General features: G+C 39.4%; 1 protein-coding gene across 2 annotated transcripts in view; it reads left to right on the forward strand.

Annotated features, from left to right (window-relative positions):
* The first annotated feature begins 1098 nt into the window (after positions 1-1098).
* The window catches only part of LOC138050449 (uncharacterized), a 24473-nt gene continuing 5571 nt past the window's right edge, over positions 1099-20000 (forward strand). The window contains exons 1-3 of one of the 2 annotated variants that reach the window (XM_068896783.1): positions 1099-2381; positions 3388-3500; positions 6221-6320. In XM_068896783.1, the coding sequence (XP_068752884.1) occupies positions 1506-2276 (771 nt within the window). In that variant the 5' untranslated portion in view covers positions 1099-1505 and the 3' untranslated portion in view covers positions 2277-2381; positions 3388-3500; positions 6221-6320. Of the gene's footprint in view, positions 2382-3387; positions 3501-6220; positions 6819-20000 lie in introns of those variants that run through there. The other variant, XM_068896784.1, reaches the window with a different exon arrangement.

The following is a 20000-nucleotide window of genomic DNA, read 5'->3' on the forward strand; positions in this document are numbered from 1 at the left end:
CGAAACTCTCTTTCGACGACAGGTGAGCATATTATTTGCTTTGATTACCAGATTGTTCAGCATAAGGCGGTGACTATAGAAGACTATTCATCACTATTCGCGACTATTCGTCACTATTCGCACTGTTCGTACTATTCGCTATTCGCGACTATTCGCTGTTCGCTATTCGCTATTCGCGACTATTCGCTATTCGCTATTCGGGTTTTCCAGACACCCCAAATTAGGTCATCATTACCAGTCTCTCACATTTTAATCACGTTTTCAAAATGGCGGAAGTTGCCGATGAACCTAGTGAATATTTATCAGACGATCAAGAAGAGAGAGGTTCAGTTTCAAACACAAAAGAAAAAGACAGCAGCAAAGGTGCAGCGAAATATAGAACCAAGTTCAACACACAATGGGAAGGTGCGTATCCAGTTAAACGTGTTCAAAGCGATGCATATTCGTTTTGGTGTGTTCCTTGCAATAAACGTGTTCGGTGCGATCACCAAGGATAAGAGATGTTAAAGTCCATTGTGAAAGAGAATCGCACGAAATGGTTGTTACACAGTCGAAAACAAGCAAACAAATTTCACAGTTTTTCACAGCAGCCAGCTCTACATCAACAGATGTCATAAAAGCAGAGGTAATGATTACAATTTTCTTGATACAACATAATTTACCAATTGCTACAGCAGGGCATCTTGGACCACTCTTTAAAACTATTTTCCCAGACAGCAAAATTGCTCAGTCATATGCCAGTTGCAATTATGAATAAGGCTATGGGACCCCACTGTCATCAATACATAGTTGAAGACTGCAAAAATAACCCATTTAGTCTTGGAATTGACGGATCCAGTGACACTGATGTCAAGAAAATGAATCCAGTGACGATAAAACTGTTTGATATGGAAAAGTCAAAATGTGTGACAAACCACTTCTATGACATGTGTGTCACAACTGGTCATGATGCATCCAAAGCAGAAGAAATCTTTAATACTGTTGAGGAGAAGTTCAGGGCTGACAGTATCCCTTGGGCCAATGCAGTAAGCCTTAGTGTTGAGAACACTAACTCCATGATCAGAAAGAACAATTCCTTCGCATCTCGGTGTAGGTAAAAAAATCCAGATATTTTTGTTAGTGGTTGCCCCTGTCATCTGGTGCACATAGCTGCCAGTAATGGCCATGACTCTTTTGCAAAAGTAATTGGGGCAAGCATTGAAGATTTGCACATTGATCTCAAGAGAAAAGGGGTATTACTTGAATATAATTATGGAGTTTTGTGGACATGAGTATTCCAAAATATTGAAACATGTGTCAACAAGGTGGCTGTCATTGGAAAGGTGTGTGCAGTGAACACTTGAAAAGTACAGTGGACTGAAGTCATACTTTCTAAGTGAAGAGTTTGCTGACCAAATATTTTCAAGGCTGAGAGATGCTTTCAATAATCCTCTAACAGAAATTGCTCTGCTATTTCACCATGCGTCAATTCCACTTTTCAACAATCTGAGGAGCCTATCATTCACATGCTTCATGATTCCACCATACAACTGGCACAGTCTCTGGCCAACAGGATCATTAAGCCACATGTTCTAAAGGACACACCAGTTACAGAACTGAATTTGGATGATCCCAAGATTTATAAGCCAGAGCATACAATCTTTATGGGGTTTACCACAAAAATCAGGCTTCAACAACTTCTCAATGATGGAGACATTAGTGAGATGCAGCATTCCCAAGTATTTAAAGCAGCCAAAGCCTATTTTAAGGACTCCCTAAGTTACATTTTGACAAAATTTCCACTGTCAAACGAACTAATTATTAAAGCAGGATGGATTGATGTAGGAAGCAGAATAGATTCAAAGTGGGAGAGCGTGGAGTTTTTCATAAACAGATTTAAAGCTATTTTTCAACAACTGTCTGTTGACAAGCTTTATGATGAGTTCTGTGACTACCAGACTGATGAATGTTTTGGGGATGATGTGCTGAAGGAAGCTAAAGTGATTGACGGAGATGAGGATGGAGAGGTGCTTATTCATTACAGAGTGGATGTCTTGTGGTGGCATATTGCTCAGCTTGTCATCCCTGGCACAGCTGCTAAACGATTTAAACATTTGTCAAAAGTAGCAGGACTTGTTTTAGTCTTGCCCCTTAGTAATGCTGGAGAGGAACGATTGTTTAGTATTGTGAGGAAAAACAAGACCGAGAGCAGAGCATCAATGAGGCTGGAGGGTACACTGTCAAGTTTGCTGGCCGTGAAGCTGCAGTATCCAGAGCAGACTGTACCGTGTCACTAGTGGAGTCCTACAAAAGAACTGTTGGATAGTTCCAAAAAGGCAGCTACTGCATATAATGCTGAGCGGTGAGCTGAACGCAGTGCTCACGCTGGCTGCACTTTAGCTGTGAGTATTGAAGCGGTCAAAATAAAGTTTATTTCTGTGTTGTTAAGGTCCACACAAGTAACTTATAAGCAGGAAAAAACACTTTCTCTTTATTAGAACCTGTTTTTTTACTTGGTTTTGTCTGCCGGTCGATCAATCTCCAGATTTTTTTGCATCAGTCTCCAGATTTTCGGTGTTTTGAGGTTGAGAGGTCTGAAATGGGTTTGACAAATTAATGAAGAGTATGGAGCCAGAATTGGTATGCATAAATGTATTTTTACCTCAGTGTATTCCATTTACCAACATTGAAATTCTTGATACAGCGGTATAGATGTGAGAATGAAGTGACAGTATGGTGAACTAAAATTGTGTGCTACATGCAATATTCATGCACTATGTCTAGGAGAACCCTGGGCCTAGCGTGTTTGATCCAGCAAAAGCAGTTAGTGCAGGTATTAGCCAAGGGATTGATGTGAACAAGCCGTATCAATTTTAATAAATCAGTTGATCCTACTCATACAGTTTGTGCAGACTTTAATCAAGGAAATGAAATTATCTGTGTTTGGATCAAATGCAGGAAAACAATGTGTTACTGACTTATCAGACCTTCTGATAGGGTGGGATGAAAATATGCAAATTATGCGAAATTTGCAGGGCAGATAGTGCGATTAGAAAGGCCAATTATGCGATAAATAATGTAAATTATGCGATTTTTTTCTGAGCAATTTCAAGCTTGTTTTTCAAGGTTTCAGGATAAGAAAAACAGGTTTTTGCTGCCGTAAAGTCATTTTGAACACAAGGGAACAGTAATATGAATCTTGATCCACATTAGTTGGGATAAGTAAAAAAAAAAGAGGTCTTCTGCACTATCGATACACCTCGCTAACATGCCAAATGAATGATCAAATGATTGAATTATTCCTGTATGCTACGACTAGCTTCTTACACCTTGTTTTTATGTGCAGTATTATATTTCTGAACAGATTTGCTAATCTGAACAAAGGGCCTGTTTATGTTACACCAATAGGTGACTCTTTAAGAACGAGACTCAGACCAGGCCCCTGACATGCAAAATAACGCCTTGAACTTCAGATGTTTACGAAATCGAAGGTATCAAAGGCCTTTTAGCCTTTTTCCAAGGTAAATCATCTTTAAAATGGCATATTTATGCAGGAATTCCTAAGAAACTTGTTGATTTATGTTTTATTTTATGAATGTTGTGTATTCGTTTGTGAATTATGCGATTATTCGTGAATTGTGTGATTGGATGCGATTTGAGGTCGATTGTGCGAAATCGCACCATTGCGTAATATCAGAGGGCCTGACTTATATATTAGTCAGTGAAATGACCTTTTCATGATATCTACAGTACCGCTCAAAGATAAGCGAACCATCAAACGTGTTGACAACGCATTGGGAACGAAGAGCCAACGCGTTTGAAAAAAAAAAACGCGTTTGCGAACTAGTTTTTTTTCAACGTGTTTGTCCTTTGTTATTCAAGTTTGGCACCTTTGCATTGTGTTACAAGTTGGTATGTAAATTACGGCCACAAAGCGACTGCAATTTTAGCGATGGAAAGTGAACAAGTGTGATCAACTGACTATCAATCAATGGAAAGTTGGAAAAGAAATCTTCAGGAAGGAGAAAAGATGCGCTTGTTTAATCGGCTAGAAGAAATCCGTGTTATTGATTTGTTTCTCCGAATTTCTTGTATCAGATAACACGAACACGCTTGATCGCGATCGCTACACTAGCGAAATTATACTTCTACTGCCCCAAAAACTAAACACAATAAAATAATCTTAGAGCATTGGGTTTTTTTTATAGAATGTTTCAATGAGAACACATATTAAGCGAAACTGCATCACAACCTTGATATAACATGCAGCTGCATATGCATGAATCAGTTTAAATCATCGAGCAACTATCACGCAACAGATTCTCGGACATTATAAAACTCTGAAATAACAATCGATCAACGATTGATATTCAGTCCAGACGAAAATTGTTTGTATGTGTTTTTCAGTAAGCTTTGATGGCTAGTTTGCCGCGTTGTTTCCTTTCAAACTGTCTTTCACTTGATCAGAGCGGTACTGACTACAGAGAATAATCAGTCGAATATTGCACATCTTCATATAGCCACCTTATCTATTTTGAAATCTCCGTTTCTTATTTTTTGTTGACCTTTTGTGAAGTGGTGAGCTTTGGTGCTGAATTACTGCGTTGTCAATTAATTTTGCCTTCCAGAGATTATTACAAAGTTTCATGCTTTTATCACAAAAGGGAGCAAAATAATAATACGTGCCGTCTGCGCTTGGGGTGAAAAGGTTGCGTGACAACGAATGAATTATTTATTCTTCTCCGCCCCGCGCATATTTATGTAAACAGCCTTTGCAATGAAGTCCATTTTAACACAGCTTTTATTGGAGATCATTGAAGAAATAGAACTATGAAGTTATTATTGATCAATAATCAGGGAAGCTTAGCAATTTCGTCTTTTTAGCGGCGAAACTAAAAAGTCTTTTGAGCTTGTCGCCATCGAATTTTCTCATCTCCGTGTTGAAACAGCGCAATGTGTAATTCGTTCCTGTATATCTAAAATGATTTTACTTTTGAAGCAAACTACCACTCCAAATGTCAACAAATTCATTGTCCCCGGTGCTTTTGGTTCATGTTGTTAAAAGCTTCCAGACAGTTGAAAAGCCATTCACATAATTTCGGCTGGCATTCTCGTGTTTACAACTGCTTGCCGGAGCGTTATATCATGGATTTTCATTACGCTTGTCATAGAATCATTTTTGGTCTCTTCAAATTTTATTTTGTAATTTTAGTTTACATGACATGGCTGTGGGACGTGAAAAAATCCGAAAACACAAACCTTTTTGTTTTTATGAGGCCGCAACGCGAACTTTGTATAGCCAGACAACGAGACTGTGTTTTATTTTGTGACATTACTTTTCGAACGCATCATTGAACCTTTTGTGATGCAAATACTTCGAAAAGTTAATGACTTTGGTCAACGCGTTTGCGTTTGCGTTAAAAAAAAAACGCAAACGCGTTGAAAGCCAAACGCAAACGCGTTGAAGACTAGTTTGAAACGCGTTTGATGGTTCGCTTATCTTTGAGCGGTACTGTACGCTATCTTGAGTCCTGATGCATTGTGGTCTCTCCAGGCTAACAAGCCCATGGATTGTGCCAAATGCAAAATCCAAGATGGTGTTGCTATTGCTGAAAAAGTCAATTGGAGAAATATTAGAGAAATATTAGACAGTTTTTCATCTTCTTTCCAAAGACTATACCTCAGACGACCTCGTAAATGTTGGAAGATAACACAACAATTTCCCACTAAAACCATTCAGTTTTGCACAACATTGAATGAGGGGGGAGGGGAGAGAAGCATGGAAGACATCAAAAGTGCTAACCTTTCCAACGGTTTTGTCTATGATTGTACATGTAGGCACACAACTGTAAAATGGTTTATTCAGTTCTTTTGAAGACTGCCAAAGAATTTTGATAAACAACAAATTCTTATATTACTATTATTATTATTGATTCCTCTTGTATTGAAAGAATTATTAATTTTGGTGTACTGTACAGTACCTCACACAATGGAAAGGTTTTTTCCCAAAAATGTGGTTGAGGTGGCCAAGATGGAAGGCTAATAAAGGACTACAATAGCAACAACCTACAATGTAGCAGGCGCCAATGTTGAAGGATTAGAGGCTGTTGTGAGGGAGTATTACAACAACACCCGGAATTAGTGCAGGAGGAAAATATTGGTGCATCATGCAGGACCTGGTCAGAAAAATCCATTGGACTGCTGTGAATTCTGCTGAAGTTCTTTTCCACTTTCTTTACAGTATGAAGATCATCAAATGGCCATGGAAGTTCCCAACTCATTAGCAGCACAACACTCATAAATGTATTGCAAAATGAAGTCCAAGAAATCAAGTCAAAGCTGTAAGAATGTGTTAAAGTTGTACATGTAGATGAACTTTGTTTTACCCTTGACATGATTATGGATAGGTTCCCAGTTTGGAGAAAAGATCACTTAGAAAAAAAAAATGAAATCATGCACAAAGTTGCTCTGAGCTGAGTCACAAACAGTGAGCTGTGCTGAAGATAAGACCACATTAAGCAAAATTATATTGGAAAATCCTGTCATTTACAATGATGCACAATATTGGTTTATGGGAATGTGGAGGTGGGGATTTTTTTCAAAATAGCCTTAGTGAAATAATATATTATTTTAAAGAAAATCCTGCTTTAGTGCACTTAAACTAAAAATAATGAGTTAAGTCTGTCCACTAAAAGTAAAAAATACATTATTAAAAGTAAAAGTTAAGAAACGGTTTTACTGTCTCAGGGCATCTTTGCACATGTATGGGCCAAGTTGACATGGGTAATCTGGTTCCCAAGATCAGGGCTAACTACTTTTAGGGCGCGTTCGATTGACCCTATTCCGGAATAAGAATACGAGGAGTGATGATTAAAACGGTATGTTTGGCAAGCTTAAAGCAACAAGGAAAATAAATGTATGTTTGAAATAGCACTTTAGCAGTGTTTGATAATTTTAATGTGAATCTCCGTAAAAACAAAGGATTTCTAAATTCTATTCCATGTATTCCTATTCCAGAATACGGTCAATCGAACGCGCCCTTAGTATCACCCTATGTGCAACTAGAGGACTAATGCAAATCCTGCATTTTAGTCGTTGTCAGAGGAGATAGAAATTCTTTTTACAGAGCTACATGTATTGCACTTTGGAGGGATGAAATGAGCAATGAGAAACATGAGGAAACCCATAGGTTAAGCTCTTGTTTGATTGAGAAAAATCCAACGGTTTTCGAGCCCCTACAATTTTCTACAAACTCTTTAAGAGTCCAATCACTTTATGTAGTACGATGATTCTGCTCAAGCAAACCATTTCAATCTCCTACCTCGAGGCAGCTGTTTTAATGTTCCTCTTCCATAGAATACCGCAGTATATGTTTCGATGGATTTAGATAACACTGGGAATTCATATCTGATATGCCCGAGCTGTTACGTGCAAAAAAACCTTTTCTTCTGTCAAACTACCATCTACATGTAAAATTACTGGATCTAAGCAAACTTGTCAAGCTCCACTATGACTTCGTCCAATACAAAAGCGTCATCTTCATATACTAGTTCTCTGTAGATGTGATCTTTGGAGCAGGTCTTTGAGGTTTTAGTACTCCCAGAATCATACTCTCTTATGTACAAAGTTGGTGTGGGACATTCTGTAACCCCATACAAAATGATTTCAACAGACCTTTGTACTTGAATTGGTCACAACAGGGACCTTAAGCATGCTTGACGATTACAAGAATGACTACGACAAAATGACGTAGAAGCTTGGAAAGGCCTTTATGCTACTGTTTATTGGTTATACTTCCACATGTGAAACAGCTGTCTGCTATTCTAATTGGCTGTATATGCTTTCTTCACATGTGAAAATAAGTAAGTAAGTAAGTACATGTGTCATTATTTACCCTCGGATTTTTATATTAGCAAGTAGCTATTATCTCCAAGCATTGAACAGAACAACTTTTAAGAATCCCAACTGGACGGAGGCAAACCGTATAGATTTCTACAAGTGAGCTTTATGGAATAAAATTCCTGTTTTATATGTAATAAATTTCCTAATGATATCTACTTGTATTCAGTGTAACGTGTGAGTCCTAAATAAGAAAAAAGTTCAATAACTACACTTTCCATTGGCAAATTATGGACATTAATTTAAGGCAATTTGATTTGATTATTCAAAGCAAATTGGTGTGCCCGATGTTAGTACAGGCAAACCTTATCCCTAACATCTATGTGCCAGACAGCTAAGGGAAAGATTTATATTTCAGAGGTTACAAATTTTATAAAAAAATTATGTACAAACTACCAAGTCATGCTTGTGCTCAATTTTACAGTCCAAGTCAAAGTTAGACCATCCTGACAACCCAGCGGTTATGATGTTTTAGTGAATCTGCTGGTGTGCTGCCTGAACAGTTCACTTGATGGAACTGGCAGAACCAAGGCAATAATTGTTGGAGGCAGTTATCTATGAGTACCACCCTTTACATGTTGTTGTCATCTTCCGACCTTAGACGAAACACTTTGGCCAGCATTATCCAAATGCATCCGTAATCCTTGGACTCCTTTATCACCTTAACATTCCCATGATTTTGTCTGCTGATTGTACTTGTGAGTTACAGAAACGTCCCCAAGGGAATCAACTTTGTCACTTACAATGAGGTGATAATTCCAGTTAATCACTGCCAATTTGTGGCATACTTTGAGGATTTTTTCCTGGTAAATCTAACAATGAAAGAGGATTGTTTGATCACTTTTACTGTAATGCAGTAGTTACAGTATCTTCCAACGTGCTCAAAATTAATGTCCAATTTCAGGTCACTTGAGGTTGATGCAAACTAGTTTTGCAATAGGTAAAACTATCACAATGGCAAAGCCATCTGAAAGTTTTATATAATTGATTGTTATAATACATGTAATATATAATAATAATGATTTAAAATGGAAACTTTATTAAAACTTCACCTAAAAAGGATTTCAAAAATTTAACAATCTATGTACAACTAAAATTAAGAAAATGTATATGTAATATGTATATACAGTTAATTATCTGATCTTTCCAGTTGCTTCAGAGATTATTGCTTCGGTAACATCAACATTAAACTCCTGCCTGGGTGCTCTTGAACCTCTTATGCATAGCACAGCTGATCTTAGTAGGTTGAAGGAGAGTTTGGCTTTGAGCCAGCCAATCACAGTGCTGTAGCTCATGTGTTTGTTATCAGAGACTTTGTGTGTGAGCTCAGCTAAGAAACGCTCAGCTTCCTTTGCACTTCCGCCATAGGGTGTAAACAGGAGGGGGCTGAAGGAGCCGTGCTCAACCTCAGTGATACGCTGATTGTAGTGCCTCTTTTTCTCATTCTCGTTGGAAGTGAATGCGGTTTCAAGTCTTTGGTTTAGGTGGCTCTTTGAAAATGGGTTAAAAACCCTTACATCAAAAAATGCATGTTGCCCCCTTTGCCAAAACCCTCGCGCACTAACATCCAGGCGGGCTTCATCTGATGAGTTGGTACTGCTAGTTAGAATTTCTCCAGTTAGGGTCTGCAGATGTGGTTTGACCTCGACATCATGGCATACATCCTGGAGCAGCGATGCGAACAAATCTTGCACTTCGTCATGCCTCCTATGGACAAACCCACCTTTCATACACGACATCGCATGATCAACATCGAATCTCTTGCCACATGGACATTTTGATGGGAGGTACTTTGGTGTCCAACGGTACCTTAAACTTAGTGAATCGTAGAATTCCCTCTTGTTTAGGTTGTAGTTTTCTGACTTCAGTGGTAGTGTAGTTAACCAACTAGAGTCGCCTTTCAGCATGGCTAGGTCATTTGCCCTCAGTTGTTCGGGGGTCATCTTCGCATGAAGTTGCTCTAGGATGGCTTCACTGTGTTTCTCCTTTGCCTTTATGATGTCTCGTTTTGAGTGCTTGAGTAGTTCACTGTCCACCTGTGCTGTACTATCTTGATTGTTGATATGCTCTATCAGCTGTTCTTTGGCTGCTCTGGATCTTGAAAACGCGGAGTCCACAGTAGCAGAGAAGATGGGAATGACTAAGCCACCTTTCTTTGCTGGTAATGAGAGCAGGAGTCGTTTGTCAGCAGAGCATATATGGCCATCTGTTATTGCTGGGATAAACACTTGATCCACAAGTGCATGCCGTTGTCCAAGGTGTTGCTTGATGTTGGGCAATGTTCTAATATAATAATTCAGTGTGTGTTTGAACCCGCTCGCAAACGTAGCAGAAGCAGCTTGTGGTTCTGTCTTTGCTATCTTCGACAGTACTTTCAGTTGTCCACACCACGAGCTGACTAGCTCCTCAGCATATTTGCCACTGTCACTCTCGCTCCCAATAAAGCCACCAAGATATTTTCTTCCTCCTTTGGTTTTGTTAATGTTGGTTCTCTCAAATACCTCTCGTGCACGTACTTCGGTGTGTGGTTTAACAACTAGCCATGACTTTGCTGCATTTGGATTATATCCTACACTGTAGCTTGGGACCATACAGCACTATGTTGTCCCACCAGCGTCACAGAGTAATCAGGTCCCCAGCACCCCCCAAATCATCTGCAAAGGCTACATGCTTCATTGTTACATCGGTTTCGGTTTTACCAGTTCTAAAAGGGAGTTATGCCTGTTGTATAAACTGGCATTGCAAGGGGATCACCCTGTGTAGTCCCTTCTGATGATTAAATTTCGGTTCTGCCGAGCACAAATAAACAGGAGGGTACACTGTAACAGTTCCTAATATAGATGGCCATTGGTGGGCATAGGTAGGAGATATTGTAGAGAAGAACCCTCTGATTGAGTGAATTAAAGGCGCTGTCTGCATCCACCAAGAGCAGTGCATCAGTAGCCTGTTCATCAAAAATATCACCCATAGCATGCACAGCTGCTTCACATCCACCTGCTTGACCAGCACAGAGTTGCAAATTTCCAGCAGAGCTCATGATGTCTGGTTTGATCGCTGAAAGTATGTCTTTTCCAATGATCCTTTGTAGTACCTCACCGACACCGATCGGTCTGACACCTGGGTTCTTGTCTAAGGGGATCAACCGACGAGCTGTATACGCCTACAGGTTTGTGTAGGATCTGCCATTTTTAACGGCGACCTCAGTTTCAACAGTGCTGATTTTTCGTGCAAATTTAGCTAGAGCAATCCTAAGATTGTGACCAGCTGCCCCAAAGTTCTTAGACACCAGGATTCGTCTCCACCCATCTGCGTCTAGACCCGAGGGCCCACTAGATCCCTTTGTCCGTAATGCTGAATTTGCTATGGTAGATTCTGTAATGCTTTCAAACATCACAGGGTCAACAAATGGTGGTTGGCCATCCATTAACAAGGAAGAGTCAGCTTCGCTTGCCTCTGGGTGTTTCTGTATCAGCTCTTCTATTGTGCTTTGGGACAGAGGGAGCACCCCCTTGCTAATCTGTTGGTCTAACAGCTTCATAGCTGCATTTATCTTCCCTTCAAGCACAAGCTTAGCAAATGTTTTCGATAATCTTTCATCGCTCTTTCCCTTGGGATTTGAAGGCAATTTGCCCTGGATTGTACTGGCCTCCCCTAAAAGTGCATCTAGATCACCCTGCTCCCACTTTTGCAGGCATCTTGACAAACACTGGGAGTGTTCCTTTGCTGTTGACTTGAAGGTTGGCTTCTGAAGAAGTAGGGCAGGCATTATCATGATAACTTTCAGAGCAATGTCCTAATGTAATTGGTTGCATCGAGGTTCCAAAACTCTAACCACTTTGTTGTTTCGGAGACAAATTTCTTACCAGCCGCTCCACTGGGCAATTTAAATACGTTTTGCCTCCAATAAACAATTTTTTCCATATATGTTATGGATCACTTGATGAAGATTGTCTTTGGTATAATCCCCCCATATTTTCGGTTGTGTTGGAGTTGGTCGATTCCCTGTGTCGATATTGCTACTATCTTGGGGTTGTTCATGCTCTACCATCCCCTCTGATGCCGACTCCGTGTTTAAATATCTCCTTCTACAGCTGCTCAGATGGATATTCCTACCATGACTGATGGAGAACGTTCGTGAACAAAGGTTGCATTGAAACGTAGCGCCCGGCAATTGTCGAATTTGAGTACCTTCTCGATCGAGTTGTTTCCGCTGCATTTTCTCTTCAATATAGCAACTAAATACGGCAAAAAAAGCTAATTCACTAGGTCAGGACATTCAAAGCTACTCAGAAGTGCAATAAATGATGCATCTCGATGCTTACCGTATTCCCAAGCGAAAAGCACGAATTTTCTCGCCTGAGTAAATCACTATCCAGCCGCCATCTTTGGTTGCCTTTACATCCCCTCTTAATAAAACAACCTAATACTTATGTCTTACATGTATTACGTAGGTAGGAGACCAAGCAAGCTCCTCTAGAAAAAGAGTGAATTTTCTCAATACAATTTTGTTTAGAAATATTGTCAGAAATCAATGGGAAACAAAAAATACTGATTTGATTTTACTCATAATTTAATTCATGATTCCATAATTCAATTTTACTCATAAGAAAAATCTCTTGCTAGCATACATTGTTGACATCCACTTTGCTCGTTCCAAGGCACCCATGTGTCTACAAAACAACTACAAATTACTCTGTAAGTCTTGCACTCCACACACAATTTATCTACGAGAGTGCATTTTTCTATTTGACCCTCACAAGTTACGTACCACAACAGGCAGGCATACAAATTATATCATATGTTGATCTTGACAAGAAAACTGCCAAAAAAATGCTTTATTTATTGGATACTCAAATACACTGCATGAATGTAGAACCTTACATAGTTTGCCAGATTATTATCTGCCGTTTAGTTTTACTGTTCTGTTAGTATTTCAAATTCCTTGGACCTGCCATCAAACCATGAAAGCAGCCGGCTCCTCTTCGGACAGATTACCATGGTCACTCTTGCCGTCTAGCACTCATACTGGTCCCAGACATGATGCAAAAGGCAGACCCACATGTTCTGATTTAAACAATAGAAATATATAAGTTGAGTCCATGCATGGTCCAGCATGTTTTTAAATCCTTACCTTAGGTTCTGGTAACCCTAATTAGTAGCAATGATGAGTATTTCAGTTACATAGAAATGGCAATGAGTTATAACTGCATGTAAAATCAATGAGCAACATGGTGAAAGCAAGAAAGAGTTCAATGACCCAGCTAGCGCCATTTGCAGCGTCTGCTTGGTGTTAATCACAGAGCCGCCAAAGATCTTTGCTTGCTGCTGTAGGCGCAGAATAGACCCGGTTGTCTCATCCATCAGAAGAGCGAGGATCATGGGATCCTCGCTCGAACGAAGCCGCTTGAGCCTCTTTGCACACATCAGAGGTACGGTTTGTTCCAAGGGAACACTGAGGCCATCCACCGCCACCGTGTGGAAGTAGGCGATAGGGGTGTCCTTAGGAAATTTGAGCCATGATCTTGCCGCTCTCGTACATCTATTGAGCCATTTCATGTAGCTATCAGAGTAATGTGTTAAGATAAGTTCATTGTATATCAATGGTAGGAGATGTTGAAACAGCATGTACATTCGTTGTTGTGGTTTGAGTGGAGCTCGGGAGGTGTTCGACAGGCCGTGCTGCACTTTTCCTGCTGCAAATGCTGTCGTGGTGCCCTCTGTTATGGGCACTCCCAGGTATTTTTGCACCTGAGAGGCTGACGTGGCCAGAGTAATCCTCGAGTCTCCCGCCTTATCTGGTATCCTGAGCTAAGGGACTGGGTTGACCACCCAGCGTTTTCCGTTACCATATATGTCAATTCGCAGGGATACAAGAGAGTACCCAGCAGGGCCTGTGGGCCCGCCGGTGTTCTGGCTATCAGCACTAGATCATCTGCGAATGCACACACATTAACTTGTTCGGTACCAATCACAGCTCCCAACTCGGAATCTAGCTGGTCGACCGCCCAGTCAATGATGACATTGAAGAGGTGGGGCGACATGGGGTCGCCTTGTCTCACCCCTCTTCCGCAGGCAATAGTGTCACTTCTCTCTCGGCCAACCCGACGTCTTAGCATCGCCATACAGTTCTCTCAAGTATGATAGGAATGGCGGGGTGTGCCCAATCGGGCGGCTGCAAGCAGCAGTGACTGGTGGGAAACTAAAAAGGACACAAGACATACATTGTACAATTATTCACAATTCAATCTCCCTACTAAAATCTGAAGTTACTGTGGTTTTTGTTTTGGTAACTGTGATAGTGAATCTGTGATAAGTATATATTGATAATGTCTGGCCTTGGACTGACAGTTACACTCTATTTGCATGTGTAGTATTGTTTCTAACCTGCCACTTGTCCTATAATTATGTAAACCCCAATATTCTTCATCACTAGAGCTGGAGCTGTACTCAAAGGTTTTGTCAAGTTCACACAATGCATCTGATAAGGCTAAAAGTTTTCTAAACAAAAGAGAACAGCAAGGGTAAGTACTCAATGATAGAGCTTTCAACTGTCTTAAAAAAGTTACTTTCTCAACTAGATTTTTATAAAATATTGCTGAAGAATGGAAAAACATTACCATAGTAATGAAGCAGTATAGAAAAGACACAAAAAATGCTGGCTTTTTGAAAATCCCTCAACTATAATGTCATAACTCAAGATTATTACAACGAACATTACTATTATTACAATATTATCCTACATAGAATGTGCCTCAAGTAAGGTTGACATTTTCAGTGCTTAGCATATTATTAGTGGGATATGATGTTCAGGTCAGTGTTTTGTGCTTTCATTTAAATACAGCTTTCCACTAGAAAATGTTGTCACCATTGCATTGACATACAAAAAGACATTCTGTAAACTTTCCAACGTAAAAACACACAACTGCAAGTCGCATGTAATAACTTGCGTGTATATATAAACAGACAGACACGGGCAAACAAGGACAATTTGCCACTTCTCCTGTGTTTGTAGGAAAGCAGTTTTGGACGAGTACACACACTTTGCTTTCTACATTTTAAAAGTTTCTGAGATGTCCTTCTAAACATAAATATGTCAATGTGCCTTTTTCCAATTTATCCTTAGACAAACGTTTCTCAATGCTCCTTAGCAACAGGATCTTTCTGCTATTGCCATAATGCCACGAATGGTTCCCAACAGCCAGTGTACAAGTATTTGCAAAATAAACAGTATTCCTACAAAACTACATACAGCACTACCGATTGCTGTGAATTGAACAGCATGTGAGTGCTAAAGAACAATGATGGTAGCGGATTTCTTTTCAACTGAAAGGATATCTCTTGTAAGGCTGAACAGTTTCCAAACCATGGAGCATGCATTTTAGGCATGGCACAACTCCTCTAACTCAAGAATGCTTGCATTGTGTTAAAAAGCTCTATTACATCAGGTTTTGTGTCTTCAAGCCTATCCATACCTGTGTGCGTAACAGCCCTTGGTCTACTCCCAGAAGTAAATCAAAGTCTGGTGAAATGACCACCTCCTGAGAAAACCAGTTTCAAATATTGTAATATATAGATTTAGCCAAGCCTAAAAGCGGAGCTCCTGCCTCTAACCCCAGAAAGCAAATTATGCACTCTTTTTTTTTTTATAAAAACGTCTAATTTTGGAGCTGAGGATGAAAATCTACTTCTCCATGGTAACAGATTTCATCTCTCTTTCATCAAGCACTTCTAAATCAATAATAAAGGACATTGTCATTTCCATAAGAAAACAGCTTTTTGTCAGTGAAGCTAGGCAAGTCGCACTGCCCATTTCCACAGACCACAAACTCCTTCCCTGTCAGCTCTACGAAAAGTTTCCTTTGTTGCCAATCCCACACCACTTGGAGATTGCAGGGATGAAGTACAGCTTCTGGGCTCTGAAGAGGGTCGACTTGGATGGGAATGACTACCACAAAATTTGCAATTTTGGAATAATTGCAGTCTGCAAATAAAATTGCAGCAGTTGTCTGCAGATTGTTGACTACGGAAGGCACCACTTCTTCTGATGACCAGAACTTGCACTAATATTGGAGCTGAGGATGAAAATCGTATATAATTTGGTGTTATGAGGCTGAAAACGTTCGTAAAGGTGTTCTTAATTTTTCATGGTATAGTTTTTTAATAACTGAAATCTTGCGGTTGTGACCAGGAAACCTATCAAAGTGCTTGCTTTGATGGTCTTGAAGTTTAATATTTTCTCACGAAAATAAATAAGAACTGCTCATTAACTGAGTTGTGTGTGATGCAACAAGAAAACCATCGTTATGTTATACTGAGTATGCCCCTAAGTATTCGGGTTAATTTACATTTCTTTAGCGTTATTTCATGCTTTCATTTAAAATACAGACACTGAAATAAAAGCGTTCTCAAATGAAATAAAAGCGTTCTCAATGTCTTGATATGTTCTTACAATTTTAGTTAATCTCAGCCTCAACATTCTTATAAAAAGAAGAGTGTACAGTGTTTATGGAAATAGTGATGCTTCTTCATAAAGTACAAAATTAATTATCATTAGTTTGTACAGTTTACAGTGATCAAACAGATCGAACACCTGAGCTGACAGCATGCAGTAAACAAACAAGCCTTGCAAACAATAACCAACAATTTTAATCAACAACTAAAACTGAAATTACATGCACAGCATTTTCTGTTTCACTGACAATCTTTACTCTCTCTCACTCTCTATCTCTCTTCACGGTTCAGAACAATAGCAAAAATCTTTACTAATTAGAAAGTCAACCTAAAGGGTAGTAAATTTGCTTACTTGACTGCAATTTCACAGTCAAACAAAGCAGCTCATAACTGGACATCCATTTCACACAAAAAGCCTATAAATGTGATTGTTGAAATATGTCAGAATCTCTGTCAACACGGAATTGCAAACGTTTTCAGTCCTTCGTTTTTTTAGCTAGTGTTATAAAATATGTGAGGCAACAAGGCATATATTAAGAAGGAAAACGTTACCTGAAAGCTAACCATTGTAAATATAAGTGTTTGGTTTCTCAGCTTTACGTTGATTTTCATTGAAAGTTTCTCTTCTTCACCTTCCTTGGCTTCTCTCGAGGATTTCTTCGTCCCCAGAGGCTGTCCTTCCTCTCCACCCCCACCCCGACAGTCTGTATGGGCGGACGCATCGATAGATTACCCAAATATATCTTACCCATGGTCCTTTGCTGGTGTGCTTTGTGCTCCTGAGCTCCGCCATTAATCTTTTAAAACATGCAGTGACCTTAAGTGTACTTAAAGCAAGATGTAACAAGCCCATTTCCCATTATTCTATATTAAAAAAACAAAAATTAAGATGTGCTCTAATCTGGTAAATGAAAGTACAACATGTACAGTATTACTATATTAACCTGATGGGCATTTAAAGTCTTAGGATTTAGCTGCTTTTCCTTTCCAAAGCTCCATGCTCATTTGCTGCTTTAAATATTTTTTCAAATGTTTCAAGATTTTCCAATATGTCCACCAAAGCAGTTTATTTCTTCTCTTTGAAAAATTGACTGATAAGTGGAAATAGTTCTAATTTTAGACTCTGTTCCTTGGTATACTGATGAAGAATGTGGTCTGAATTTAACTTGTTTAAAAAAGCAAAGTGAGGCTAGTGGTATGGTGTGGGTCACTTCACAGACACCACCTTCTGAACCACCTTGTTCGTCTCGCGGCAGTCAACTCGCAAGGTGGTTCAGAAAAAAATGATACGCAAAATGGCCCACACCATACTACTCATAAAGTTATCTCCAGCGTAAAATGGTCTGGTTATCAGCACACACACAGCCGCACGATAGGCGATTGAACAAGCATCTTTTATTTTTACTATGGTGTCTGCCAGGGATATTGACAATGTCATAAACCCTGTTTGGTTATTTAGAAGCACTAAAACATGGAACTTCTCCAGGGAAAAAAGACCGATATTGGACCCTTGAAAAACGGCAAAAACTAAAAAACCTGATGGTACAACCCCCCTATGAGGCACTGCACTGCAAAAAAAAAAAAAAAAAAAATATAGAGATTATTATGCTCTCATAATCAGTAAAAAAGCACTCTCTCCATGCAGTGGGCAAAAGCTGAAATGTGAATCTTATTTGTCTGATGATGATTTGAAAGAAGGTTTTTCTTTGCCTCACTCTGTTTCTTTTGAACCTTATGTAAAGGCCTGGTACTTTTCCGATTTGGAAAGATACATTGAAAAGTAGTGTTAAGGGATATGATAGTTCCCCAGCACACTCCTTCAGGACCCTTCTGCAATCTGATTGCTGCACTCTTCACTATCAGAATCTAAAATTCATACAAACCCAGATGGCTGTGTTACGGTGGCAAGGTCATCACTGTCACACATGGCTTCTCTTCTTTGGTGATAAGGAACATGATGAAAATCCGATACACGACCTTTAGCATTGGCCAGGGTCTTTTTCACTTCTTCTGGCTTTAATCTATGAACATTCCGCAAATGGAGAGGGAGTCTCTTCACCATTGACATGCACCCTGAGAGAGGACAACGGCGGTAGTGGTGATAATCTGTTGACTATTTGTGACCTCTCACAGGAAAAGGTATACTAACGCTTTTCTGTTGAACGGCTTGAAGCACTGGCAAAGCGTTGGGTCCCTGATGGAGGTGTTGAGAAAAGCCGTTGAAAAACCCGTTGGGAGAGTTCACACAAGCTGTTCAAGGTGTTGAGAGTAAACAATCATTCATACCTTCATCATAGGAATACATTAAACAAGTAACTAACTGTTTGTTATTACAATTGTAGCTACAATTTATTACTGTCAAAGTCACCTTTTATCAATAATCATAAAGTGACATGTTATTCCAGCGGTGCCAACAATCTGTTTGCAGCAGTGAAACACCAGGTTTATTTGCTACTTTACAGACACGATTTAGCGGATTTCTTTGCTCCTTCCATCCCAATGTTGACTGAAACGAAGTCATCAATATCTTCTGGTCGCTCTAAGTCAAACTCACCGTAACTGAAGCGCGAACCGTATAATTTGATAACATCATTCAGAAATTTGCATGTGCTTTAAGTCTGCGGAAGAGAAGCTCAAAAGGTAGACTCAAAAAGTGTCCATAACCTCATAAACCACTGCATAGAAATCTGCCTGATCCTCACTACACTAAATTTTTGTATACATTTGTTTTGAAAGTTTAAATAGTTAGCAAAATAGAAGACTAAGCAATGTCACACTATCGTCACCTCAAAATTTGCATCATAAAGTTACATGTCGTGACACAAGTTGAGCGTTGACTCTTGTTGCCGCTGAAACCGCTGTTACACCTAACTTTGTGAGGTTTCATGCTACCATAGAACACAAGTATTTAAAAGGAAAAATTTGATGTTATCTTGCGCTTTCGGAAATAAATACATCTTAATGGGACACAGAAAAGGACTAAGCAATGAATTTCTTTCGTAACACTTCTCTGCATGCACAAAGCACCTACTGTATGTAAATTAACAAAAAATATTGTTGGAGGTTTAATAATTGTGAATGTGAATGAAGATTTTATGATGGAGTAATTATCTAAAACATTCTAATGTTCACACAGACATTTTAATTGCCAACTAAAGGAAAGAAATCCTATTTTCCACGCAACGATTATAATAAAAAAATAAAGTGAAGGCCGATTTAAAGCTTGGTATGGAAGATTGTCGAGATTGTATGGTAAACTCGTCCTTTCTTTCATATTTATTTTTATCGTGAAAAATCTTAAATGATGTATTCTCCTTGGAGTTGAAAGCATCGGGAAATCAGTGGGTTTGATGGGGTTTGTATTCCACGTTGGAAGCAGTAAAAAGCCGCTGGAAAGCATGAGGCATTGGAAAAATTAACAACCCATTGTGAATTTTTTGACGATGTTGGATTGTGTTGAAGAAAGCGTTGGTGGGAGCATTGAAGGTGTTGGAAAAGCCATTGGCAACCCCTGTTGGTAAAGCATTGGAATTTACGGAAAAGTGTTAGTGTATGTTTTCCCGTGATAGGTCACATTTTTGTTTTGGGGCTTCTACAGTTCCAGGTGCACATGCTCTTTGTTTCTCTGGCACTGTTGTTGCTTTACCTGGTGCTGCTTTTCTTTTTTTGGG

This window comes from Montipora capricornis, chromosome 6 (assembly GCF_036669925.1).
Source record: "Montipora capricornis isolate CH-2021 chromosome 6, ASM3666992v2, whole genome shotgun sequence".
NCBI lineage: Eukaryota > Metazoa > Cnidaria > Anthozoa > Scleractinia > Acroporidae > Montipora > Montipora capricornis.